Source organism: Chamaea fasciata, unplaced genomic scaffold (assembly GCF_029207755.1).
Source record: "Chamaea fasciata isolate MVZ Bird 193981 ecotype frontalis unplaced genomic scaffold, bChaFas1.0.hap1 SCAF_16, whole genome shotgun sequence".
NCBI classification, from domain to species: domain Eukaryota; kingdom Metazoa; phylum Chordata; class Aves; order Passeriformes; family Sylviidae; genus Chamaea; species Chamaea fasciata.
Window position 1 is genome coordinate 1,168,039 of NW_027094101.1, and position 27,644 is coordinate 1,195,682.

The following is a 27,644-nucleotide window of genomic DNA, read 5'->3' on the forward strand; positions in this document are numbered from 1 at the left end:
GTACGGCGGGCGGGGAAGGAGGGAAGAAGAAATTGTTGTTTTGAATGACTGGCTGAAAGAAACTTGGGAAAGAAAGAAAAAAATAAAAAAGGAAATAAGCAAAGCCAAAGCTGCAAGCAGGATGTGCAGAGAAGCCAAAACACAACAGAAGCGCCAGTGACTGGAAAGGCCAAAGGCTCAGCAGGCTCGAGTGACCTCAGCCCCCAGACTGTTTTCCCGTCCCTGTGCTCCGCAGGGAGGGCGAGGGGAAGCTCCATCCACCGGGCAGCCGAGGCAGGGCTTCACGGCCCCATCCAAGGCTGAAAATGGGTCCCAGCACTCGGAAGCTCCAAACTGCTTGTCTGTATCACAACTCAGTGGCCATTTGTGTTACTTCAGCGATGCCACAAGCTAATGACAACACAGAATACCGCAAACAAGCCACCAGCGACACAAATACCGACTCAGTAATGTTCAGCTACAGGTGCTCAAGCTTTTGCTAACTGGCAAATCATTGCTTTTACAAAGTCTCAATCCTGAGAGGCTACATGCAGAAAATGGCTTTGTGTAAAGTTCTCTTTATTACAGGCAACATTAGTCCATACAATAATACACAATACTGACATACAAGTGTAATCTTTCAAAATCATCATTTAAACAGCAAAGACCAAGAAACAGAATTTTAACTACTTCATTTTCAAAAATTAATACTTTTTTCCTCCCAAGATCCTTTTTCAGTAAATTATATTGAAACATACAAAGAGAAAAAATACCCATTCAACATATATTGTAGTTAAATGGTTATTTTGTTTAAAATCTTTAATAAGAAAATCCTTTTTAGCAACCTACATATAGATAAGTAGCAAACTTTGTTTTAAACAAATCCTCTCCATTAAAAGATCTGAAGAATTTTCATCCATCATTTTCTTAGCCCACCAACACTCCTTTTTGCAATACCTTGATGCCTTAAAGTTTTTCAACTGAAGGTCTGAGACTAGGGGGCTTCCTAGATATTATAACCACTCTTCCCCCGTTCTATTTCCTAACATTCTGTCCAACAGGAGGTGAGTAAGCACATAATACTTCAGATTTTTTTAATCACCACTCTGTTTCATGAGAGCATAGACAGGTCTGCTCAATCCCCCTAAATCTACCATACTTTGCTGTTCAGGAGGAACAATGTATGCCAATAAAAGCAGAAAACCTGCAGCTTTTCTGTCACATGCTTTTGATTATTGTCAAATTTTTCTGGTTTATGCTTCCAGCTGATAACATGTATGTGTCATCTCAGTATTAGTTTAAATCTTTAAACAAAAAACTATATTTTCCAAAGTCATTATCACTGGGAGCAATCAAGTGGTCTTTTCTTGCTTTGCTGAGTTTCATTCTTAAAACTTGTCTTCGTTCTTCCCACTCACGGAGTTCAGCATTTCCATGGGCAAATTTACAGTTGTTTCCTTCAGTGCAAGTACCAGCCATATATCTGTTAAGACAGATTTTGAACAGTGTTTTCACAGAATTACCATGATCACTGCTGTGCTTGTATTTTCTCCAAGTTGTGTTTTTCAAATACACGACATAGTAAGGACAAAAAAAAAACCCAAAAAACAAACTGGAAGAGTATATACTTTTGAAATTGGATGACACTAACTCTGTTTAGCATTTAGTTGCATTTTTCTTTCTCAGCTGCCAAATTTTACAGAGGACAAAAGATGGCTCTTTTCTTTCCATTCTTCACGTTCCTACTTAGACTGAGACAACGCTTGAAACCACCAAGTTCATCATGTTAATGAATACCTTATAATTTAACTCACTAAGCTAAGGAACAATTATTGTTAAAAAAATCCAACTAATTAATTATCCTTGTTAACTAAATTTGAGGCTAGAATACTCAGAACATCTTAACATATCGGTTTGTATTCACTTTATGCTGCATATCCAAAGTCTGTTATGATCAAAACAAATACATTTCGAATGCTACTTAAAAATTTAGTGAAGGGACATGTAAGTTTCCATGCAAAGACTGCAAATGAAAAACAACTTGCTTTCCCTGCTCTGCAGTCTCTCAAGATCTCCAAGACACTCAAAATCTTCAACTGAAAATGGAGCAACAAAGGTATCTGTACCAGAATGCTCGATTCCAAATGTTTTAGCCTTCCAAAAAGATTCCAACAGTGGAAGGAATTTTCAACAGGTTTTCAAAAAATAAAAACTAATGAAGTCAGGTGAAACAGGCTGCACTTAAGAATTAAAGGGAGCAGCAAAACATACAGCCGGTGCTGGGGAAAACCAACAGATCTTGGAAGTTCTCTTCCACGTGTTCATAAATAATTTCTAGTAACAAACACTCGATTTTAACAAATTTGGGTTGATGCTAACAACTGTTCTTGGGCTCTCATTAATATGCAGATGCCTAGGCAAACTTGTAATAACACCAACAATATTCCCTTCACACGGCTGCAATGAACTTGCGACCATTCATTATCATCACACAGGCAGTTAATTTGGGCCCAAAATTAGGCACCTTGTCACTCCCTGAGCTCTAACAGGTTAAAATGCTCTTAATTACTTATTTCCTTGTTGAAAGATGTATGCAAATCACGAAATACTAGAAATTTTGTCAGAACCAGCATCAGCCTTCATTATTTAGACTAAGAACTGTCATTTTTCAGCACTTTCGCCATCTTAAAAAAGACGTACCTATCACAAATGCTAAAACATCCAGTTGGGAAGCGATACTGCCAGCAGTTCTGATCATCCTCAGTGTGGAAAACCTTCTCCTTATGCTTTTCAGAAGAAATGTGACCCTGCCATTGCTTCTCACTATTACAGTTCTTCCCACACATCCAACAATGAAAATCCACCTGTTTTACAAGGAATTTGAAAACAAAACATTGTGAATTCAACGCTGCAAGGACAGAACTTCTCCTAATCCTGATGTACAGTGTCAGTTACATTTAGTCTAGCTATCCACGGTCTGAGGAAGCACCAAGAAAATAAGGGAAACAACGAAAGTTACTAACTGGGGGAAAAAAAAAAAAAAAAGCCCAGAAAACCCCGCTTGGATTTAGGATTATACCTATGATTACTTACTGTAACTTCAGCATAGTCAGTTGGCATGTGAATTTGCTTCCCATTTTCTTTGTTTGCCTGAGCAGCTGTATCATCTCCTTTTTCTGGTTTTTGAGTTTTTAGCCATATGTCATACAACTGCTCCAAGTCTTGAACTAATGAGAGCAGAAGCTAAAATAAGTGATTAGCAATTAAGGCAAAAGTTTGAGAACACTAGATAAACCACTGAGTCTGTGAGCATAATTCAGTCCCCACCTATTCTGAGAAGAAAAAGGTTAGGAAACAAATGTAGACGGTTCCACAGTTGAGAGGTGAAGAGCCAAGGGGAAGAGGCACCTGCGGCTACTTACCGAGAGCCCCCTGTGCCTCTTGAGGGGACAGCAGGAGGTCACAGGCTTCTGAGCAGGCACCCCGAGTCCAGGCAGCAACTGTGCTGCTGCATCCCAACGCCTGACTTCCAAGGAACTAATCTCACGTGTGCTACAGCTTTTGGTAAATTTCGTTTGCTCTCTTGCAGACCATGATCTGATCATTTATGTCATTAATACTTCTGATTTTTGATGCTCCCTCCCCAGCAACACTGATGGGATAGTAAAGTCAGCAACCAAGCGAATGGTGATTCCCACTAAATACACTGGGGGGGGTTTGTTCTGCAAATGGTTTCCCTTGTGTAATTCCATGAATCCATGTGTGTGCACGTGGCAATACAGAGTACAAACACCAACTAATGCTGCTGCAAGGATCGATATTTCTAAAACAACTAAAAAAACCAATACTAACTACTTTATTGTTAAAAAAACCATCAAGCAACAAATACACAATACAGCTATTTTTATTTAATACTATTTTTGAATGCCTGGTCTGGGTCTATTTAAATTTAAAGATAAGAGCACCTGCAAGGTTTACTACAAAAGATAATTAAAGAAATTAGATTTAAAAGGAATTGAAGTACAAGAATGAAAAGCAGAACAGTTAGATTTACATGAGGTTAGATTTACTTTTCTACTTACTGCTGTTCTCCTTCATATAGGTCCACATCTCTCTCTCCTCAGGACTGTGAGCAAATGAGCAGTTTCCATCATACTGACATTTCTTGCCTGAAGCAATATGATTGCACAACTGGAACACGAATTAAAAAAAAAATCCTTAAGAATGTAAAAGAGAATGGATGCTAATAGAATTTTAAAATATTTTTCAGTCTTGGATAGTATTTCCCCTCCCAGTCAAACATCTATTTAATGTGAAAAATAAAAGTGTTTATTTTAGAGAACACCACATTTATTATAGTTAGAAAAAGAGAACCGCTGGAAGCAAGCATTACGAGTGCTTTTTGTCTCCTATCACACTACCAGACCACAGATAGGAATGAATTATTTCAGAAATATTTACTTCCACTGACAAGTGAGGACTACAGTAGCCACATGAGATCAGTGCTTTTCCAAGGCAGAACGTTGCAGAAACACTGGGAACATTTTCCTACCAACTCCCATGGGAATTTCTGCTGAACGGATGGAACCAGCCCAATTACTCATATTTTCCAGTGACTATTACCTATTTTCTTAACCAAAACGTTAGTTTTAGGTTAACATACATCAAACTGCAGAGGCACTTGTTTCTTTGCAGGAAGAGGACGAATGCTCATCCACTTCTTACGTTCATTAGACATAACCAGCACCACATGGCGATCTTTGCTCCATCTGAAACCACAAGCATTCAATGAAAGAAAATACTATTCCAAAACAATCACCATTTCTGCACAGAAGCAGAACCAGGCAAGCTCAGAGTTTCATTTTAAAGCTTTCACCATACATTTAAGATCAAATGAAGTTCTATTGAAACTTGACCAGAACTCTCAAAAACCAAAACACGAGCACTGTGGTAGCCATCAAAGTGTTCCCCAGTACCAATTATTAGTATACTACAGAGAGATAACTCTGTCCTACTTCAGGATGTTTGTATTTTTTTTTAATTCCTTGTATGATTCTTTCCTAAGAAGCAACAGCTCCCCAGAAAAGGTTTTAAATGGCTGACAGACGAGTAGAATTTTCCCTGCTTGATCTTACTTACGGGTGTCTTGCCTTTGCGCTACAGTATTTTTTGTTTCTGTCTGGCTCACTAACTTGACCGTTTCTCCAGCACTGCCAACAAACAAACTTCATCTTCAAATTAAGCGATCCGTATTTCATTTGGTTCCCAAGAATCTTAAGCCAAAACAAACAAACAACAACAACAAAAGGTATTTTTTATCTGCAAAGAAATCCACGCATCATTATTAATTACCCCCTGTGGCAGAGATTTCGACACATGCTGGGAAGCAGATATTACACTGCGTGCCTTGTAAAAGCTCAACCTGTCATTTCAAATTAGACTTTTCTTAACCAATGCATTTTTTAATTGAACTTACTTCTGATTTAGGTCTACGTATCCTGAAGTTGTGAAAATGCGTACAAACTAAACACACAAAAGCACTACATATTGAAAAGATAATTAATTGCCCTAGAGCAGCTGACTTTGCACTGATATTCACATTTTATGTCCCACCTGGGACAGAACAAGCAAAGCAAAAAAGGAGTTGCACAGCAGCAGAGCAGGCATTTTAGTCTAAGTGAACAAGCTGAAGAAAGCCTACACTGAAAGAGACTATTTGGAAATCATTAAAAAAATAATTTCTGAAATAAGCTACGTTATGTACACATATAAAAACAGCATTATCACCAGTCAGTGCACAATCAGTTGAATGGAAAAATGAAAATACCTGTGATCCAGGTGCACTAGCTTCCATGTTCTGCCAGTACTTCTTGGATTCTTGAACTATAGTATCATGTGAAATACCTGCAAAGGAAGGGAAACAGTCCTTGAGTACTTACGACTGTTGCAGCCTTACAGGCATGCTCAAACTGGAATGCTACTGAAGCCCCACAGCTTTTACCCATTTTTCTTTTTGTACATTGTGGAAGCATTCACACACGTGTGATGTACATCTGCATCATGGATATGATGTTATGTCCATACACACACACGCACACACACTTAAGAATATTGTGAAGGCATCCAAAACAGAAATACTGTCTGCAACATCTCAATGGAAAGCATACAAGGCTTTGAAATGACAGATGGCTCACGTAAGTTAAAGTGCATCTTTCAGTATGTAAACCTAAGGTACTAGAGCTCTAATGCCAACATCACTGTAAAATCTTCACTGTATGTACCATGGAAAACCTGTCCAGAATGAGAGCTGCGAGGCAGCAGGCTGCTCCTGCTGGCTTCCTGCACTGATCCCAAGCTGCTAATTTCAGAGGGAGTCAAGAAAGGGAAGAAGTGGCAATACGATGAGGAGTGAAGTGAGCATTTTACTCAGCATACCTGATTCCTTTTGCATTATCCAGACTTTGAGCTCTACCAGACTGTGAGCATAAAAGCATTTATCCTCTCGCAGGCAGCCATAATGCACCTCATGCCTGCAAAGGTCAAGCTGACACCGAACTTGGTACGGGCGGATTTTGGAATACTTCACCATAGTCTCTCGCAAAATGTGGACAAGGCACCTGTTTTAAAAACAGCCCATTTTAGATCGTCTTTAAAACAACCATCCTTCCCCACAGTTTCTTCAAATATCCTCTAGACACTTTTTACTTGAAATCAGAAAGTCAGGAAAGTTCCCAGGAGGAGGTCACGTCTAAGCATCGTCTCTAGGCTGAGTAAACACACTAAATAGCGCTCAATAGAACTCCTGGGAATCCAGAGTCCCTCTTCTGCACAGCGTTACTGATTTCAATCCAGCTGGATCACTGGTTGCCAAGAAGGAAAGCAGATCATGTCCACTTTCAAGAATATATCCTGATCTAATTACTAACCCACGTACTTATTCCTTTAAAGAGCACCATTTAGGGAAGAGGTGATGCAGAACAGTAACAGCCTAGCTCTTCTAGCAGCACTGCTTCCTCAACACAGGGAACTGGAACACAAACAAAGCAATTCCAATGCTCCCACTTACTTCTACATCATGCAAAGACAGAAGTCTCTTAATTCTCCAAAACTTATTTTACAGTATTGCAACAATAAAAACTTTTAAAACCTTCCAAGAATAATTAAAGACACTCCTCACACTGGGTTTTTTTTTCAGCTGAGTTAATCAGGACTATGGTCTATTTTATACACTGTAATTAAGGTAAACCTGAGTTAAAACTACAGCAAAACAAGAAAAACACATCAAAGAAACAACAACTTAGGAGTTCCTGTTTTAATTTAACACTACACATTTATTTGCAGCATTATAGCTTAGCAGGTAGCTAAGCTATTCACAACCTGACACCAAATCCCGTAAGATTGAAAGTTGAGGGCAGACACCACTAATTCGGAATGACTGATAAAGAAATAGCTCACTTTAATTTAGTTACATTTGTCAAGCCTTGCTCTTGAAGTCTGTCTCGCCTATACTGCCAAAGCATAACAGTCAGCAGGGAAGAGAAGTTGACCAACAGGTAAGAAATGAAAGTCAGTTCTAAAAACTGCCTTCGCTTTTAAATTGCAGCTTAGAGAGACGGTATTTCAAACATACTTGTTATCTTCAAAGTCATGCATAGCAGGGTGAGAACAAGAAGATGAGTTATCCTTGTTCCTTTTGCTTATTATTCTGGGCTTGTGATCAAAACATTTCTGGAATATAAAAACAAGTAGTTTTACCGTATATATTTTGGACAATTAAAAATATACCTTACCTTAAAGATTTTAACAGATACTTCATTTAGTCGCTAATCTAAAGGCAGCCAGATAATTACTGAAAATCTGTTTCGGAAGTTACAAAACAGTCACTCGCGAACCTAAGCATTTCTTCCTACACGGTTTCATTATCTATTCCCATTTTTACTGTGTTATGAGAAATAAAGCAGCACCTCACAAAGAAACATAAATAATCCGTGGTATTCTTGAAGAAGTTGGGACACAGTCAAGTTGATCTTTCCAGGTCCTCCAAAAAGAGCTTCTCGACTGAAGGCTCCTTTGCGCTCCAGCGTCCACACGTCGATCTCCTCTTGGCAATAGGCAAAGGTGCAATGGCCTGGGTACCTGCACTCCTCCTCAGCAGCCACATCTCAAAGGACAGCATTCAACAGGATTTTACACAACTTGTTTTCGGAAATTCATCTTACAACTTCCACTAGATCCCTCACAAATACTTTTAGCGAGGAAGTTACAGAGATCTGCTGCAAATTCGTCGCTTAAATCTAACAGAAGCAAAACCTTATGCTGAATGACTTGGTGAAAATGTGAAACGCCTCAAAACAGCTGAATCACACCTCCAGCAACTATCCTGCACTAACCTAGGGCAACGATGCTGAGAACCCAGAATACCCTCTGCTCAAATAAAGCTGCTCATTAACCCACAAGTCATCTTGCTGACATCATAAGCAGAAGCGCGTATTGCAAAAGTCTAACAAAAATCCTTCTTTGCTGCTGTTTTTAACAGTAATCATCCAACACTCAAAAGCAAAATCACTCCTGATGTAAAACAGTACAGAAGTACACCACCTGTTCTCTAACTAATCCTATTAGTGGTCAAAACATGGCTCTCCTTACAGCCTTTGAAATTAGAAACAACCCAGAACTTCCTTCTCCATGTCTCAGAAGAATAAATAAAATTTCCTTCTATGCTTCACTATGGGAAAGCTGAATTGTATTACTTAGAATGTAGGCATGCCCATTTTACTCTCTGTAACACCTACCTTTACATATATGATATGGTCCCACATACTGTGTCTTTGTTGGTCTTGGACGTATCTTTTTCCATGATTTATCTTCGGAGTTTTTTATTCTGCCAATTAAAATATCCTTCTTACATTTATGCTCTAAATTGGGATGGTAAGCATAATCCAATAATTTAGGACCTGAAACAATCACAGAAAATTGCGTAAGTTGCATTGCATTTGCATCAATTGCATCAAAGACGAACGTGTCCATACACAGACTGGCACAGAAGGCCAAAAGCAAAGTACACAAACACACTGTACAAAACTCCCGCTTGCACCAGCAGCTCTGAAGAGCCAGAAGTCATTAACCACCATGTTGAGCAAAACAGAAAAAAAAACCCCAAATACTTACAGAAGGCAGACTCAGCAAGAAAAAACTCACAAATTATTTTATATTTGGGGAAGGATGCTGTGTTACAACCTTGAGGTTGCTTTAGGTCAGCAAATTGCTGCATTTTGTCAAATTCCAAAGCATCCATTCCAATAACACTAGTTTAAAACTTAAACTGCTTATCCATAGTAAGTCAATGCAGGTGGATTCCAGGGGTCAGTAAATGGCTCTCTTAACCTTCAGCATTTATTCTGTTAGGAGAGGAACTATGTTCAGAGACAAAACACACTCGGTAAGAAGCACACGCTTGCCAAAAAGATAAATGCCAATCCCAGAACTTTGTGATTTTGGAAACAAAAATACGCCCAGCTTCAAACTCCGTCTTTGGGATGGTACTAACTGAAGACATCAGGAAGAGCATCCCAAGATGAGCAATGCTCAGCGAATTTTCCTATTCGTGAGACTGAAGAACAAGAGCATGACCCAGTTTTCTCTGGACAAGAAGATGATGGAACAGTGTCATTCCAACAGGCAGTAAAAGCAGGAGACATTGAAAAGCTTTGATAGAGAAGGGAAGAAAGAGAGGAAGCAGATGCATTGACATAAAAAGTGAAGCTAGGAACATGCTAAGTACTCTCACCAATGTGTTATAGCTCCAGCTTTAGCAGAACACGTTCTATGGTTTTTCAAACTTCACTTTGTGGATTTTTCTAGTAAAAATTTTAAACTAGCACAGAATTTCTTAAGGGTATAGTCGTTCCCTAAAGGTCTCGACACAATTCTTTATTAGTATATAAACAACAACAATACCTGTAACTTGAAACACAGTGCTTGTTTTTAAGATTAGTTTTAATAGAAGCTATTGCCTCTAGAATATGACTCTGTTTAAAAACCAACAGCTCAGGCCTAAAAGATTAGTTACATTAATGACCAATACTTAAAGGTTAAGCTCCTTTAAGTCAATACAGTGGAGTTAATTATTGCTAAGGTTTGGAAGCCTCATGATTATGACTTAGAATTAGTTTGAAAGAACAATAAAACAGATGGGATGTGAAGGTTACCAGGTACTTTGAACTGCAGTTCAATTCCCCAGGGCCAATCAGAGAGAGTATTGCAAGTTTTATTTAGTCTTGAGCAAAGGTGTCACTCTTCACAGTACCCTGGGGTTTGGGAGGAAAGCGGATACAGAATGTGAATGACCTCACACACAGGGAAAGCGTGTGGTGATTTGTGCTGGGTTTAGGAATCAAGAATCTATTAGGACAAGAAATAAAGACAAGAGGAAAGAAGATAAAATAGTGGCTGACATATTTCACCAATCATAAGATCGTGCTACATCTGCAAAGAACGAGTCAGGATTAACATGGTTTAGAAGGTAACGGTGTTAAATCACGAAGATTTTAAATGTATGCTTTTTAATTTTTAAAAAAACGAATCCCATCAAGTCCAATAGCTCCTTACCTTTTTTGACAAAACATAACTGGCAGGCCTGTCTTAGCTCGTGTGTGCCTTCCAGTGGGTTCCTTCCCGCCAGTGCCGGAGACACAGGTATATTAGCAGTTGTACTGCTAAAAACATTGCTAAAGTCATTTCTAGTTTGGCCTGCAATTCCCACGTAATTTTCGGACCCAAACAAACTACTAGGACCATTTATCTGTTGAAAGAAAGCGTGTTTTACTTGATGCACAGAATTTATTTGCCTACAGTTAAAATTTAACCTACTGAATTTTTTCTTCAAAGCCGTAATGCGAACCTCAAACACAGGTCTGAGAAGGGACGTGGAGATTTTAACAGAGGCCACTTACACAGCACAAACTAAGTACGAAACAAGAGGCCACCAGGTAGAGGCAGAACAGCAGCCCTTGTCGGGATAATGACTACTCCCTCCTGGCTCCTGAGGATGCAATCCCTCATGCCACCCTTCCCCAGGCAGTCAATGCCAGCAGCACGATGGAAAATGCACGGCACGAGGGCAATACAGAGAGCAGACAGACCCTCAGGCACACGGGGGCATCTGCTCTGCTCCTGTCCTAGGACAGCTCTTCAGGATGCCCAGGGTTTGGTACTCAGATCCTAAACGATTTGAGATTGCGTATTTTACAACGCAACAGAATTTTACAGCAAGTTCCTCAAAAGGGAGCAACGGTTGTGACATTGGACAAACTTTGCATTCATAAAACAACCTCTGTAAAATTTTTGTTACTGTTCCTGTAAGTTCCCACAGCCAGAACCCACTTTTGATGGTAGAAAATAGATAGGGCTACTTTTTAAAATTTTTTAAAAATAGAAACTTCAGCTGTAAAAATTCAGATCTGTGTAAAGCCTCCAAGGTGTTAACATTTAAACTGGTGTGAACAAAAACATGAAAAATACGTACAAACAATGGGGAATTATTGCTGTTAAGTGTTGGTGTTCCATCTCTAGAAGCTGAACTTGAGATGTCTAAAGGAATAAAAAGATATTTTAATTAAATGAGCTCCCCAGAACATCCCATATAAAAATCATTTATCATTCCTGAGAAACATCAGAGGTTTGAGTTTTTTGACAAACACTGAAGATTTACTTGCTACAAAAAAGTTGTTGTTTTTTTTTAAATTATGTAAAAGCCCCTTGTAAACATCTGGGCTGAAAAGTTATTGGCCAATCATCTTCAAAATATTCCCCTGGTTACTCACAGGCGGATACTGAAGCAACATGAAAACACTTGTGCAGTGCAAAAAGGGTACAACATCTGACCGAAAAAATGGGGAGATGAAAGAGGGGTAGGAGGATTCTTCAATTCTTGATTTTGTTTTGTAAATCTGGCTTTGTTCTGAAGACAGCAGAGTCCTGTAACCCTGGTAATTAAAGACTAAACTCTGCTTCGCCTTTTGTAGTTTGTTATTTGTATCTTGTTATTTCACATACCTGATTTCACTACAGAATTATAGTCCATGCAGTTTGAATCCAAGCATGCAATACTGGTACCTTTTCAGAGTACACAGTTACATTACCCTTTTAGAATTCTTATTCATTGACAAATCATGACAAATACTTTAAGCTGTAAGAGTAAGTTTGTTTAAAAAAAAAAAGTTTGAGGGTACAGTTCTTCTTCATATTTATCACCTGAAACAAATAAATTTACAAAATCGATACAGAAAAACTACACAGAGGATGCTTAGAGCATGCTTATGCAGACCCCAAGGGAACAAAAGCTGTATTTATCAATTCTTGTATACAACCAACACTCAAAAACTATTAGCACAGCTCAAATGTTATGTGTTAAATATAACTAAGAGTTGTAAAAACTGATTTGTTACAAAGGAGCCACTTGGCTCATTCACAACTCCCATCATCATAAAAGGTTAGATATTAAGACTCATTTCTTACCTCTTTTTGGGTCACTGATTGAAAAGGTGCTTAATGGTGAACAAAAGTTTTCCAGCGAAGAAGCCAAAGGCTGTGAAAAGATTTCTGAAAGAGAAGCTGAAGGAACGAATCCTGCAGTAACTGGCAGCGTCCCCAACAAGGAGGCAGAGAAAGGTACACTAGGAGCTACGCTCCCTGCAGGAATAGGTCCTCTGGCTCCTGTAGTTTGCTGGAAAAAAAAATAAATTTAAAAAGGATGTTCAGAGCAAACAAGGAAGGCCTCAAGAACATAATCTGCAGCAGTGTTTCTTTTAGTCAAGTTCCTGCCAAGTTTTTATAAACCCACAGAAACACATCAATGACACCACAGTCCTGCACAGAGCTGCACTAACCAAACCCTAAACAAAACCCCAGGTGCCAGGCATTATCCGCTCATCCAACACTTCAAAGGCTCAGTTACCAGACACTGAAGTTAGTAAGAGATTTGGATTTCTTTATCCATCGGATCATAGTCGAATTTCCAAACTGTGTTAAAAACACAGACACCAGGGAAGAGTAAGAAGAGTCGGATATCAACAGTATTTGTTTCTAAATAAAGAGGATGTAATTCAAGCTGTAGCACAGCAGAAGTACGAGCTGGCTTTGAGGTAAATCCTCAGATCCAATCAAATGGTAACACGTTCTGCAAAGGCCAGGTCACATTCCTTCCTCCCATTAGAAGGAACACACCCTTCTGCACACTTTTGTTAAGGACCAACCCAGTGAGGGAGTTTCCCCTCCTTTCTTCCTGCCATCCCAAGGAGCTCCCTTCCCTGTCTGGAAGTTGAGCGAGTAGGTCTGCACAGAGTCTGCCCAAATACTCCAAATGACTGCCAGGGCCAGAGCAGGGAGTCAGTAACCTTGGTAGTAAGTTTAGACACCTCTGCCCATCAATCAGAGCTCTCATTCTGACTAACAACTGCAGAACTCTGGAGGCGTCACTGTCCGCTCCAGGTCTGGCATAACGGTGTAAGTAGGAACAACACTTCAGAGAACTGAATTTCTCTAATATCCCTTCTGAAAACACAAAAGGACTCACGGTGCTCTACTTCTGTTCAGCCACGTGGTGGATCTGGACACAGCTCTGACTGCAGAGATACCAATGAGCATCCTAGAAGGCCACAGCCCTAGAACTACTCTGCAAAGCTTTCCGCTTATGTTTCTACAGCCAGAGGGTGAGCATTCCAACACACTGTCCATCCTTTTATTGGCACAAACCCGCCCCCCCCCAAAAAACCCCACACCAGCTCAGACTTCAAATGTCCAATTCACTTTCCACAGAACTCCCTGTAAGTAACATCAGTGGTAGCATAACAGTATTTCTGAAGTAGTAGTACAGCCACGTTTACAAGAATCTGAACCTGAAATAAAATCAAACTATGTCCAAAGACAGCTCAATGTGACAAGGACAGATAACACAACTTCACCACTAGCCCACCTGATAAAAATATGAGATCCCACTCGTAAAGAGAGTCTCTCAAGAAAGAAAACAGACAAAAAAGTCTCACCATTACACTTTCATCTGGATCAGGCACGGAATCGAGTAACTCATCAAGTTCTTCTCCAATAATTATATCTCCATCTCCACAATCTAAACATGCTTCTGGCATAGAGAAAGAAACGCTCCCTCCATTTGACAACACTGAAGAAGGCAAAGGAACCTTTTCCATCTGAAGAGGCATAACAGCAGGTAGAGGTGGAACAGGTACTGGTGACACTTTAGACACTTCAGAAACAAAGTTCGATGAAGAAGCAGCAGAAACCGTCTCTTGTTTCTGGTCAGATAATTCTGAAACAGGCAAGATGGGAATGACTGGAACCTTTGTTCAAAGACGGGAGAAGCCCTTGCATAACTTTTACCCTGACAATGTGGAGGGTGAGGGAGTGAAGAAACGTGAAGAATGTTTAAGCAAAATCACATTGAATATTTTCAGCTTCCATCAGCTTCCAAATGATGTGTACCTTCATCTCAGTGTTTATTTATTATTCAAGTTAAAACGCTCAGGAAAGTTACAGACCTGATACTTCACCAAATCTTTGGCAAATTCTCCCCTCCCTATTTTTTCAAGCCAAAGGGGACAGTAGGGAGAGGATCACTACAGGAGCAGTTACAACTGTATCAGGCTGAGGAGGCCAAAGGGAAATCTGCTCAGCCTCCTAAATATGCAGTTTTAGAGACAACCAGATCAGACTTTTACCCCAGTACTTTCAGATGACCAGATGAATTCTCTCCTGAATTTTCCTAATGCAATGAGATATGCATGGCATACCTAGCTAGCATTAGTAATGTAACACAGGACTCACCTAACTCAATATCTTCTACAGAAGAACTCTGTAAAAGAGAAAAAAATACTTCTCAGCCACAACAGCCTTTAAAAATTTTCAAATACATATTTATAGACAAAAGAATACAAGCCCTGTCAAATTTAGGTTTTATAAAATCTCAAATTTACAGAGTCTAATGTAATTTAAAGGTCAAATATTTTTTTTTAGATAAAGCATCATCCACTTGCAGACCGAAATCCACTCATGGTATCACTAAAAATTTGCAACCAACCAACCAAAGTGAGAATGACACTTCAGGGAATCAAAGAGTCTAAATGGCATCTTAAATGAGCTGTTCCTACATTTCCTCATTCCTTTACAGCTATCTTGTCTATATTCCTGTGAACTAAGTCTGTAAGATAAAGATGAACTCCACTACTGCCATCCAGACACATTACAAAGAGCAAGAAAAATGCGAGTTCAGCAGCTAATGATCAAATTTGGACAAATGCACATAAGTAAATGGGAGTTTATCCCAGCACCCTTCATTTTGATAATTGTCAACTAAGTAAAACAAAAAATAAACCCATTACCTTCACTTTTTCCTCAGGACATGAAAAATAAATACATGCATTGCACTGGATTTAATCCTCTAGCTAACATTTATTCAACAAAGATAACTTGAATAATAATCTCATGTCCCAGTGTGCCCTACATATACAGCAAAACTGAACATTACAGAACCCTGAAGTCCCAAATAACAGCCTCTAATATAAAATGTCAATTGCACCACTGTCCCTTTATCATCATGAAACTAGGAAGCAATTATTCCCTGCAGTTTACAGTCAGCTTGCACTTGGAACATGTAAAACCTTACCTGAGTTGATACATCACTAGAAACTGAATTTGAGGAGGGTGGCTACAAAGAAAAGATACTTTCATTAAATACAAATTTGATATCAATCGAGGGAAAGCTTAACGTAAAATGTTAAAATAAAATCTTACCTTTGCTCTAACATATGCTTTCCTTATTTTTAACCCTAGTTTTTGAGCTAGTTCTTGGGTAAGCTTAATCACACTTTCATCCTAAAAGACATAAATAAAATTTCAGAATTTACATGGAGTGCCATCAAGCAAAGACATCTGTTTATATCTCAGTCTGTATTCTGCAAGATCCCTGTATGCAGGATGTCTCAAAATGCAGCTTTATTCTTTCACAGACACAGAACTGAAACCAGATCTGAATATACAGTTACCCTCAAGCAAAAACTATGGTGACAGAAAATGGACAGTATCCCCCTTTTCCTTTTATCTAGATTTAAAATAATATAAAGGCTTTCCAAAATCAGAGGAATTCAGAAGTGTTTTGTTGGGGTTTTCTGGTTTGGGTTTGTTGTTGAGTTTTGTTTGTTTGGGTGCTTTGTTTGTTTTTGTGGGTGGGTGTTTTTTGTTTATTTGAGGAAGGCATTTGCTCTTTAAGGGGGTGGAGGTTTATTTTGTTGTTTTGCTTTTTTCCTGATTATCATAGGAGCTACTACACGATACTGATGAATATTTAATGAGCACTCTGTATTTTGGGAGGCATTGCATCATACAACTAGAATTAAAAATGTCATCATGTCTCCCTCTGTCCTACAGTTATAGCTACCTATTTAAATTATTTTAAGATGTAGTATTCAGATCACACCCTACAGCTAGAAAAAGCTATTTATAAACCTTACACAGAGGCCTATTAACCTTAAGCAAAAACATTCAGATCTAGAAGTGCAAAGCGAGGATCCAAAGTCCAAAGTTGCACATTCAGACGAACTGTTTGTGTCTTCAGAAACAAAACTGAAACCTTCTCTCTGATCAAGAGGCAAACCTATGCCCAACGCTTTGTCTAGGGTCCCACTGTCGTTTTGATGCAGCAAGGTGAACATGCAGCAAAGTCAGTATTTTATCACCAGTCTATTTGGAGCAAAGCGCGTAAAGATTCCGTCAGCACGTAAGTTCAAATCAGGAATGCATTTCTGAAGTGAAATCTCCTCATCAGCCTCGCTCAGAGCATTTTAGTGTGCATTATGAAGGGTCCCAGAGAGCCACACCGGGTCGGGATGTAACTAAAGCCCTGCGGGACACAAACGGTCACGGAAGGCAGATCCTCGGGAGCAGCACTTCAGTCTACAGATCACCTCGTACCCCACGCAGCGCCTGCTAACACAGAGCCCGAGACTGGGGGTGCGCTGCAGGTGACTCACAGCCAGGACAACGCACTGGCAGCAATGCTACTGAACACCTGGAAGGCGAAAATGCTGTTATCAAAAGAATTAACCTACGCTGCCACTACGGTGGGGTTCTCTCCGTGTCATAGAGAATTTCAGCCAATTAATTCAGTGGTTCTAGTGCCGATTGCAAACATTCATGGCACTTGACCCCCACTGCATTTCTTCTGCTGAAAGTTAACACAATAAACTGGGCTTAAGGACTGTAACCCCTGCCCTCAGTCTGCGCTTCCACGAGAAAAAATAACGCTTAGAGGAACAAAAAATATTTTATTGCATTAAAAAACCCCAAACCAGAAGGAACAACCCTGGTCTCAAAATAAGCGTATGTTTCAAAGCTTTAAAAACAATCACCAACATACAATTTACCCACCTGTGGTACAGCAAGAGAACACTTTGCTACAGCATCATAAGCCTTCTTATAGCTTCCCAAGTCATTCAAAGCCTTTGCTTTGCGATAGAGAGCTCTGAAATTGTTTTCATTCAATCTTAATGCTACCTCACAGTCCTCTAGAACTTTTTCATGCAATCCCTAGGAGAAGAGAAAACAAAAAAAAAAGCCACTAATCAGAACTATTGGCATGGAAATAGTGAAGTTGAACTGTATTAGACAAAGGTATTGAATCAAACATTCACCAAGGCCACTGCACAGTGCATCTGGGAGTTTTGCTAAGTCACCAAATTAGGCAACTAAAAACAAGCAGGGCCATCATTATGTAAAATCCAGTAACAGCCACAAAGAAAATTTAGCTCTTTCACAAGAGCCATCTTGTTCCACAGAGAAAGCAGCCAACTCAGTGCAGCCAGCAGTGGAAATGGATAAAAATACTGTTCCATCAAATTCCAAGCCTCGTAATACTCTTTAATGTTAATTGAGGTATTAGCAACTAAAATACCTCAATTATACATGTAAAAAGCTTTTAAAGAACGTGCCAAAGTGATGACTTGAAACGTGTCAATCCTTAAACTGCCATCAAGAGCTTTTCACTCACTAGACTTTGTGTCTTCACAGCCTGTTTGCATCCTGTTCTGGAGAAATCCTAGTCTAAACAGAAACTTACCATATTTGAATAACACGCGATCCTGTTCACATGCAGCTTCTCTAAAATATCATCAGAAACATGGATTTCTTCTGAATTAGCATAATCAGCTATGTTTATAGCTTCTGTATAGTGGCTCAGTGATGCTCTCCAATCACCTTCTCGATATACATCATTCCCTTCATGGAAAAGATTTCTAACAAGATCTCGGATAAATAACTGCAACGAAGAAAAGGAAAACTCATCAACAGCAGTTGCTTATCTTCCATACTTCCAGGAAAACTTTAAATAGAAAACTTCTACTTGTGTGTCAAATGCAAAACTTTTGTCTACGATAGTGTTTTTCTTCTGACATTTTTCCGAGACAATCTCAAAGATGCACACGCATACTCCCTATATTCTTTCAGCAAGCAGCAGGCAGAGAAGCTGGCAAAGCAGGAGAACACAGAAACTGCTTTTGCAAAAAGGGCTTTTTAATCAAAATGTGAATGACTGCATTTTTAACTTATATGTCCTCAAATCCAATGAAAGCACCTACCACTGGAAAAAGAACTAAAATTAAAAAACCTGAAAATACAAGCCAAAATTATGCAAAAATCACGACACATACAGGAACCAAGTATGTTCCCAAGGTTTCTGTGACCGAAGTCCTTTTATCTTACTTTTGCTGTGCTACTCTGAACTTTACTCAGAATAGCACATTGTTTTATTCCATTTATGCCCCAAACTTATCCCCAACACCAGCTCAGAAAGATTTCACCTCAATATGAGTAAATTCAGGACAAGCAAACAGCTGAATACCTGTATCATAATGTTGGTAGCTGTTCAGTTCCTATACTGAGACTTTTTAAATTACCATTCATGTTATATCCTCACCTGAATGATGACCAAAACCAAGATTAACTATAATAATACATGTCCACGTTAAAAACCCTTATGGAAATTAAAGCCATTTCATTACCTCATATTGTTCTTGTGTCCCTGGATAGGGTAAAGTGGATCTAGAAAAAAAAAAAAAATTAAAAGGTTCACTTATTACACATGCTGCTTAAAAGACAATCACACTGAGGAATGCTGGTTCTTAGTAAAAGCAGCCTTGCTTCTGCAACAGGCAAATCTCTGAATTTTGCCCACAGCCTGCACCAAATAAGGAAAAGTGCTGTAGATGAGTTTTCATTAGAAACTGAGCTTTCTTATTACTAATGGCTCACTTTCTTCTGAAGTTACATGGTCAATCTGAACTCCGCTGTTCAAAATGTATGAAGGGTTTGAATGCTTTTAGGATTTTAGACATCACTGTTCTTTGTTTAAAAGCGATTTCCTTCCTCTACTCCCCTGTGCAGAACCATGTCATTACAGATGAGGAGAACTGCACTCTAGTAGTAAGTACTATAAAATGACAAATTATCTGTCAAAAACCCACATCAATTTTAATTAAGTCGTACCAATGACACAACAGGAATTTTAAGAGTTCTTTCATTTGACATGCAACGGAGATTTTCTGTAGGACAGAAAAGAGGTCTTTACTTCTACATTTTCAGGAAGAAAAGCAGGAATCCTTTCCTTTTGCATACAGGTTAATTGAGATTCTGTTTTTAAATAGTTCTTAAATGGTTGGGGGGGGTTGCCATCGGGTTTTTTGTTGGTTGGTTGATTTTTTTGTTATCTAAGAATGCCACATATGAGCAGTGAACTAATATGACATTTCAAAATGATTTTAAGTTTAAAAGAATTTGGCATTCACCCAAAAGAAAATTAAATACTCAGAACGATTTCTCAATAGCTTAAATTTTAGCTCCAGAGAGTTAAAACATTTAGGTAGTGGTGAGCAAAGCCATCCCTTTCAGTAGCAACCTAGTTTTAGGTGTAAATGTTCTTAAGGTGGATTATCAGGCTAGTAATATTTTCTACCCACAAAAAAAAAAAAAAAAAAAAAAGATTAAATTCTAATTTTTTCTCAAAGGCAGGAAAGGAATAACCTCTCACCTTCAATTTGCTCTGTTTAGGAACAAAGAGAAGTGCTGTCTTCTCTTTAAAGCTGCTCCCTGTTTAATATGTTAGTGCTAGCAAATATTCTGAAGAAAAAGCACTAAAGGCTCTTCCTAGAGCCATCCATCTCAGAAATATTCATACACATGTGAATGAACATACAAGAATAAAAACCACAAAATCATACTCTATAAACTGGAGTCCTTTCTTAATGTCCTGTTGTCTAGAGCTTCTCTCTTCCGACACATTGGACATGTTATCCTGAACATCCACTTTTCGGATATGCCACTCCTCAAAAAGGAAGAGAGATAAATGGCTGTTATAATGTGTTTCAGCGTGCATTTGGCCCAGAAGGATCCACTCTCACATCAACACTGAGTCCGCTGTACAAAGATGATTGTCCACCAAGCTTCAGAGCGCACTGCAGAAACTCCTGACACGGCTGAAGCACCCACCGAGACAGAGGGAGAAGGCCCAGGTCACAACCGACACCCCCCACCAGTGCCCAGGTACACAGTATTTCTGCAGAGAACTCTTCTTCCAATATCTAATTTGTCTCTGGTTTCCACTCACTTCCTCCAGAGGATGCAGAGTCCTGTCCGTGTAACCGCGCCAAGCGACAAGCCCAGCTTTTCAAGGATTGCTGCTAACCCGAGCTCAAGTTCCACACCGTCCCCTTTCAAGAGCTTTACACTTCTTTTATTTGCTTGTTAAAGTGGAAACAAACCCAAGACGCTGGTATATTTATTAACAGAAATCAAACTGATGAGAAAGCCACTGCGAAGCCGAGCTCTGCAGCATCTCATCATCCCCCAAGCGCTAAGGTGAAATCAGGAGCAAACGCTACTGCTTCATTAATATCCACCAGTCAGCCAAGGTGAAAACCTTGGACACTTTACCAGGAGCAAAGACTACCTACTTCACCTGAAAAACTGAATTACTTCAGTGTAACTCCACATCAGCAGCTCGACATTTCAATTTGTCCCGGTCAGTGATTTTCTTTTTAGTTTGTCTTTAATTGACTGGATTTACAAGTGCTCAAGCTGAACAAGCTAAAATGATCTGCATAACCTTCAATATAAGGCTGTTTGAAGTACGCCAGCACAACTGTGCATGGTTATGCCCAGTTGTGATGTAAGAATATAACTTATTTTTCAAAAAAAAAAAAAAAATCGGTAGGACAAAGTTTTATTCTGAAAATACTCAAGTTCAGAAAAAGGCTTTTAGCTGGAGGAAATGGGTACGTCTTGTGAAGAAAACTACTTTCTGTAGGAATTTATAGTAAAAAAAATTTGACCTACATGCAGCACATTTCTGTTAGTCCTGAAAGCAAGTTTAAAAAAGCCAGAATTTTGTGCCAGGTTGCCATTTCACATCACCGGCAGACGAATGAAAACAAAGTAAAACGAAAAACCAACTAACGCACAGCAAACTCCACAAAGTCCCAAGAACAGAAACAGGCTGCAGAAGATACCCCACTTGCCCTGAATCATTTGGAATAAGGAAACAAACGGAAGAATTTCCAGCTCTAATAGTGTTTGCAAACCTTTTCCAAGCCCCTCAAATGAATGCATGACGTCTAGACTACTTCAAATCATTACGGATCAGTCCCACTGTAAAACATTCCTAAAACGAGCACAAAGAGGAGTAATTTTCTCAACAAATGATTGGCAGCACTCCGAGGTCCCCATTTCACCTCACTTCCCACTGTGACCTCGGTAAGAACAAGCTTTATAAAAGCCATGAAAATAAATCCGAGTCTTTAGACAAATATCACGGACGGCTGAGATAGTTCACTAACAGGAATTTCTCAGCTATTGCTTGCTCGGGTTTATGAACAGCCCTCAGGGATCTGCTCTCCAGAGAGGAACTAACTGTTCTTCATGTCATTTTACGCATCACCTTTTCTTCCGTAAGTTAATAATACATACTATGCTATGTGATAAAGGTTTTAATTAATACCAGTGTATCCAGGAAGAAATGAAAACATAAACGCCTAAAGGACGTTTTATTTGGCATCGGAATAGTTTTGATTTACTCACTCATGGATTGGGTCTTAGAATTCAAACAAAGTCTTGTAAGAATAAGAAATCCTCACGTTAACCAAAGAAAGTCGGAATATCAGCACTTGTTTTTCCTCAGAAGTAAGCTTTGAGAAACACATTTTAGTCCTGTGAATTAACAGCTGACTCTTGCCACACAAGAGTCTTGCATATGCCACAATCTGGGCAAATATTAAAATTGCTTTTACTAATTTTAAGATATCCCAGTATTCCACCCCAACTTGCAAAGACATGAGAAAAGTCCAACACAGTAACACCTGAATTGATTTATCACCTCTAAGATAACGTGAAAGAATGATATCATTGAACTTGAGGATGTGCAGATCCAATTTCTCCACAACAATCAAGTTAACAGAGATGTTACAAACTGGCACTGCATATATAAGAATAGCTAGCAAATGAACATATGTGAGTGCTGAAATTTATTATTCAAAGCAGTTTTCTAGTTTTTTTCTACTCATTTGCATCCACAAGATATTTAGACAAAGATTATCTCTCCTTAGATTACTTTGACAATCAAATTGCCCCAACATTTGATGATTTTGCAGAGGATTTAAAATTGTTTCAGACAGCACCTTTAACAGTATGTCTTCCACCCAAATTTTCCTAATATCCTCTGAAGCAACCAGAAACTCAGGTATATACAAGGCAAATCACAATCATCTCTTGCCTTTTAATGTCATCCATCCACTTTCCAAGAGGAAACCCCCACCTAGGCAGCAACAGCTCTTCTCCATTTACAGGGACAGAACTGAAAGAAAAATAAACTTATGTGCATAGATACATACATTTAAACAGCCTAAACGTTGCTTTGTTGCTTGAGAAATTACAAGAAAAGCAAAGCCTCTACTGCTGTTTTACTCTTCCTGCAGTTCACTGAGAGAAACAACCTAAAGTAAAGAAAAGAATAGTAGGAGAGCTGAAAAAAGGAAGGCAGACTAAAGTATCACTAACAGCACAGGCAGAACTAACTGCTACATTAAATGCAGTATTTCTACAACTGCTGCCATGAGACCAACACAAGCTCAGTCTACTAAACGTAGTAAAGAAAAAAAAAAGCTGCCTAGACATTTCAAAGAACAATTTATCCTGTTTCATCCTCATCACAGGCTTAAACTCATCCTGTTTCCCAGGAGCAGGAGCCAAGTGACAGGAAGGACTCTGCCAGGAGCCAGGGACACCTTGTCTGCCTGATGCTGGTGCGCCCATACACACAGGAGAAGCCAGGACAACAGGTCTGTGCCAGTGCAGGAGGCAGGAACAGCTCCACTGCTCTCTTGGACCAACCCCCTTACTGCTCATTTGCCTTCCTCCCAGCACATGGCAAGACAGTTCTCTTCTGCATTCTAGTGCTTCTAAGGCGCTCCAGATAAATTCTACAGGACATTCCCATTATCTAGCAGGTACCGTGGGCCATGTCCAGGCACAAGGGCTTTGAGGACAATTGCTAAGACTATCTTTGCAAGGCAAATCTCCGGAACACAAGTGAATAAATCCATGCACAATGCCGAAATCGAGTTTTTCTGTAGAAAGAACACAAGCCTTGGCTACTGTAATAAGGATGTGTGTAAAACACTATGGAAAACTAGAGAGTCGAGCCTTCCCGTTTCTGAGCTGCAGGACCAGAGTACAGCTATCTACAGTCTGCCAGGCACACAAGTTCCCCCAGTTGAAATGTCAGTCCCACAGGACAGAGAATCGGGAAGGACTGATCCTTTCTTCTCTTGCACATTGCTTCTTTAGAGATGAACGGAGAATGCTTTGAAAAGGCAGAACATCATTTGGGAACCAGAAGTACTCCCCCCTGGGAATTAATGACCTTCAGCTGACCAAATCATTCTGTTATTGTTTGTTATAGATATTTATGGCTCTGGCTATTCTAAGTACTTTAAGTTAATACTCTCTGCACCTTCAGGCCTAAATGCTGAAAACAACTGCAAGTCAGGGATCCTTGCTGCATTTCTCTCTCCACAGAACTAAAACTTACAAAGCAAGGAGAGTGTACAGATGTGTTCTTTCAAATTACAGGAGCATGTCCTCCTGCCATGTATCACCAAGTTCACTCCGAACACATTTACTGGGTTCCAGGAATCTCAAATTAGATCTCTGTACAGTACAAAGCACATCGAAAATTTTATCATTACTGCAGTGGATAGATCTCTCCCAGCCTCAGTGGTTCAGCTGAATTACCAAATACAATCACACCCTTCTGCACTCTAGCATCAGCCTTTCCCCCCTCAATTCTGGCAGGAATTAACCCATCATCTATACCACCGTATGTCAAACCATCGGCCAGAATCTGCGAAACCAGAAGCCTGCCTATCAAACAACACCACAACCAGTTCACCAGTGCTTCCACACGGGAAAACTGTACTCCAGAGGAGAGACGCTACACCCGAGAATAAAGGGAATACTGCAAAGAGAAGAGCGAGACTGAAACAGAACAGCAGGAGTGAAGACATGACTAAGAGGCAGGCAACATAAATCCCTCTCACCTACCAGAAGTAAACGCCTATCTCCGCTGCTGCCTCCTGCACCCACAGCAGCAACAAGCACAGTCCGTTCAGGCATTTAATCCAAAAGCCACCTGTGTGTAACGCCCAGCCCAGGGGCCCAGGAGCGCAGAACTGCCTCCACAGAGCCAGGGGAGAAGCGGCACACGTGCAGCTACACCCGAACCGCTTCCTCAAGAGATCCCACCGCACAGACACCTCCACTCCCCCAGGTCCAACCCAGCCAAGGAGCCAACTGGGCACCAAGCATGTGCCATCCCAGAAACAGCCTTGCCAGAAAGCAGACTTCTCAAAGCCCTTTTATTGCCCATCCCAACCACCTGACAGATTAAAAGCATAATGACAGATAATAAACCGCAGAGCAAACTAAAGCGTGCCTTACAGAGATTGTAAACCGCTCGTCAGACTTGGACTGGCATCAAAACAAGGAAAGGGAAAATAGAAACCTCAGTACAAAATCTGCACAAAACAAAACAAATGTGCTCTGGAAACCTCAGTACAAAATCTGCACAAAACAAATGTGCTCTAGAAACCTCAGTACAAAATCTGCACAAAACAAATGTGCTCTAGAAACCTCAGTACAAAATCTGCACAGAACAAATGTGCTCTAGAAACCTCAGTACAAAATCTGCACAGAACAAATGTGCTCTAGAAACCTCAGTACAAAATCTGCACAGAACAAATGTGCTCTAGAAACCTCAGTACAAAATCTGCACAGAACAAATGTGCTCTAGAAACCTCAGTACAAAATCTGCACAAAACAAATGTGCTCTAGAAACCTCAGTACAAAATCTGCACAGAACAAATGTGCTCTGGAAACCTCAGTACAAAATCTGCACTAAACAAATGTGCTCTAGAAACCTCAGTACAAAATCTGCACTAAACAAATGTGCTCTAGAAACCTCAGTACAAAATCTGCACAAAACAAATGTGCACTAGAAACTTCAGTAAAAAATCTGCACAAAACAAATGTGCTCTAGAAACCTCAGTACAAAATCTGCACAGAACAAATGTGCTCTGGAAACCTCAGTACAAAATCTGCACAAAACAAATGTGCTCTAGAAACCTCAGTACAAAATCTGCACTAAACAAATGTGCTCTAGAAACCTCAGTACAAAATCTGCACAAAACAAATGTGCTCTAGAAACCTCAGTACAAAATCTGCACAGAACAAATGTGCTCTGGAAACCTCAGTACAAAATCTGCACTAAACAAATGTGCTCTAGAAACCTCAGTACAAAATCTGCACAAAACAAATGTGCTCTTCAGAGAGCGAAAGCACAGAAGATTTTATGTTCATGTTCACGCATCATTAAGCTGTGATATGAGACATTTCAAACACGCAAGATGCTGGGGGAGAAACGGGAAACACATTACACAACACATTTCAATAGTTCCGAGTTAACTCCTCTGCTTCATCTAGTAGCTCTGGTCACAATCACAGAATTCTCTTATGTCAGCTCAAAAAACCACTTAACACAGACGTAACGCAGTTCCACTTTTTATTTCTAAAAAGCGAACCCGACTGTAGTCAAAACGAAACAAAAGAATAAAAGTAAACAGTAAGCAGTAATTTAAGACCTATTCGTTTCCCACTCTTTACTTACCTTCGGTATTTAGTTGCATCTCCTCCCACTTCTTCCCTATCCACAAAATAATAAGACAGTTTTCAAGATTTATTTTCTATTTTCACGGCTTTGCTACATTTTTTTTAATCCATGTAAGAAACAGGAGAGAACAAAGACGCTTTGTGAAGTCATTTAGTCTCCCCACGAAGTTAAGAAGAGTGGCTGGAAGACTTTGCTTTACGGTTCTCTCAGATATTTCAGTAAAGAACAGATCCAAAAACCTAACTGAAGGAGGAGCATCTTAGCAAGAAATCCAGATTTACCAACAGGATTTGAACCGAGTTAAACTCCGCTACTCGATTTTGAGTACCTGCGACAGGTGACTACAATCGACAATACCCGAGTTTCGGTTCTGGGGCCGGTTTGGGGTTTCTTCCCCACTTCCCCTAAGCCGGTTCTGACTTTCCGTAACAAACCACTTGCAGCGCTGCCTGCCGGGGCTGCCCGGGCACCTTCCCCGGGCCGGAGGACTGGCACAAGTCACCGCGCACCCGTCAGCGCGGAAAGCCCCCGACCCGGGTCCCGGGGGGGCGCGGGCAGAGCACGGGCCCCGGCCTGGCCGCTGTCAGCGCTCTCCGGGATTTGTTCCCGTCACGGCGCGACGGGAGCGCTCCCAACCCGCCGGCTGCGCCGCGCCCGCCGCCGCCTTTGTTCGCGCCGAGCGGCTCCGGCAGCCGGGAGAGCGCTCCGGGGGCCCGGCCCGGCCGCGGCTTCGGCGGCACCGACCGCGGACACCGGCCCCCCGCGGGACGGGCGCGGCGACCCGCGGCTCCACCTCGGCGGGAGCGGCGGCCCCGCGGGGTGGGAAGGGACGGGCGCGACCGGCTCCCCGCGCCCGGAGCGGAACGGCAACGGGGCCGGCCGCGTCCGGGCGCTCATTCCTCGGGCGGAGGGTGCGGCGGGGCCACCGGGATGCGGCGTGTCTGTCCCTCCCCCCGCCCGTACCTGCTGGGAGGCCGCGGGAGCGCAGCGGGAGGCGGGGCCGGCGGGACGGGCGCGACGGCGGCGACGGCGATAACGACACCGAGAACGGCGGCAGCGCCTCCTCCGCGCCGCCCGCCCTGCGCCGCCGCCCCCGCGCGCCCCCTGCTGCCGGGAGGCCGCGGGCACAGCCCGGGGGCGGCCTGAGCCCAACGCGAGCAGTGCGGGCTTCCCATTGGCTCGCCACCGTTGTTTTGGGAACCGGTGCTTCTCATTGGAGGCGGCTGGGAAGTTCTCAGCTGCTGATTGGCTGGTTGCCTGCGGCCCCGCCCCTGCGCGCCTTTCCCCTCAGCGGGTCGGAGCTCACCCCGGCCGGTCCGTGGCCATGTGCGGACGGTGCCGTGTGACGGGTTGTACAGACACGGGTACGAGCGAGCCCGGGGCCGCC

At 41.0% G+C, this 27,644-nt stretch overlaps 1 protein-coding gene across 5 annotated transcripts; it reads right to left on the reverse strand.

Annotated features, from left to right (window-relative positions):
- Positions 1-541: 541 nt before the first annotated feature.
- ZC3H7A (zinc finger CCCH-type containing 7A) lies at positions 542-27,644 on the reverse strand. 5 transcript variants are annotated; one of them, XM_066197875.1, is made up of 24 exons: positions 26,255-26,433; positions 22,805-22,885; positions 20,259-20,362; positions 19,044-19,083; positions 18,104-18,301; positions 17,416-17,574; positions 15,784-15,864; positions 15,656-15,697; positions 14,818-14,845; positions 14,022-14,302; positions 12,496-12,703; positions 11,504-11,568; positions 10,588-10,780; positions 8,772-8,933; positions 7,944-8,140; positions 7,610-7,707; positions 6,415-6,596; positions 5,807-5,883; positions 5,119-5,252; positions 4,643-4,748; positions 4,062-4,170; positions 3,073-3,206; positions 2,680-2,843; positions 542-1,462 (listed from the first exon to the last, which is right to left on the reverse strand). In XM_066197875.1, the coding sequence occupies exons 3-24, from the start codon at positions 20,324-20,326 to the stop codon at positions 1,273-1,275; spliced, it is 2,916 nt and encodes a 971-aa protein (XP_066053972.1). In that variant the 5' UTR covers positions 20,327-20,362; positions 22,805-22,885; positions 26,255-26,433; the 3' UTR covers positions 542-1,272. The 5 variants fall into 5 exon arrangements, with proteins under 5 accessions (XP_066053972.1, XP_066053973.1, XP_066053975.1 ...); XM_066197876.1 differs by lacking the exons at positions 22,805-22,885; positions 26,255-26,433 and adding an exon at positions 27,564-27,644; XM_066197878.1 differs by lacking the exons at positions 22,805-22,885; positions 26,255-26,433 and adding an exon at positions 27,221-27,326.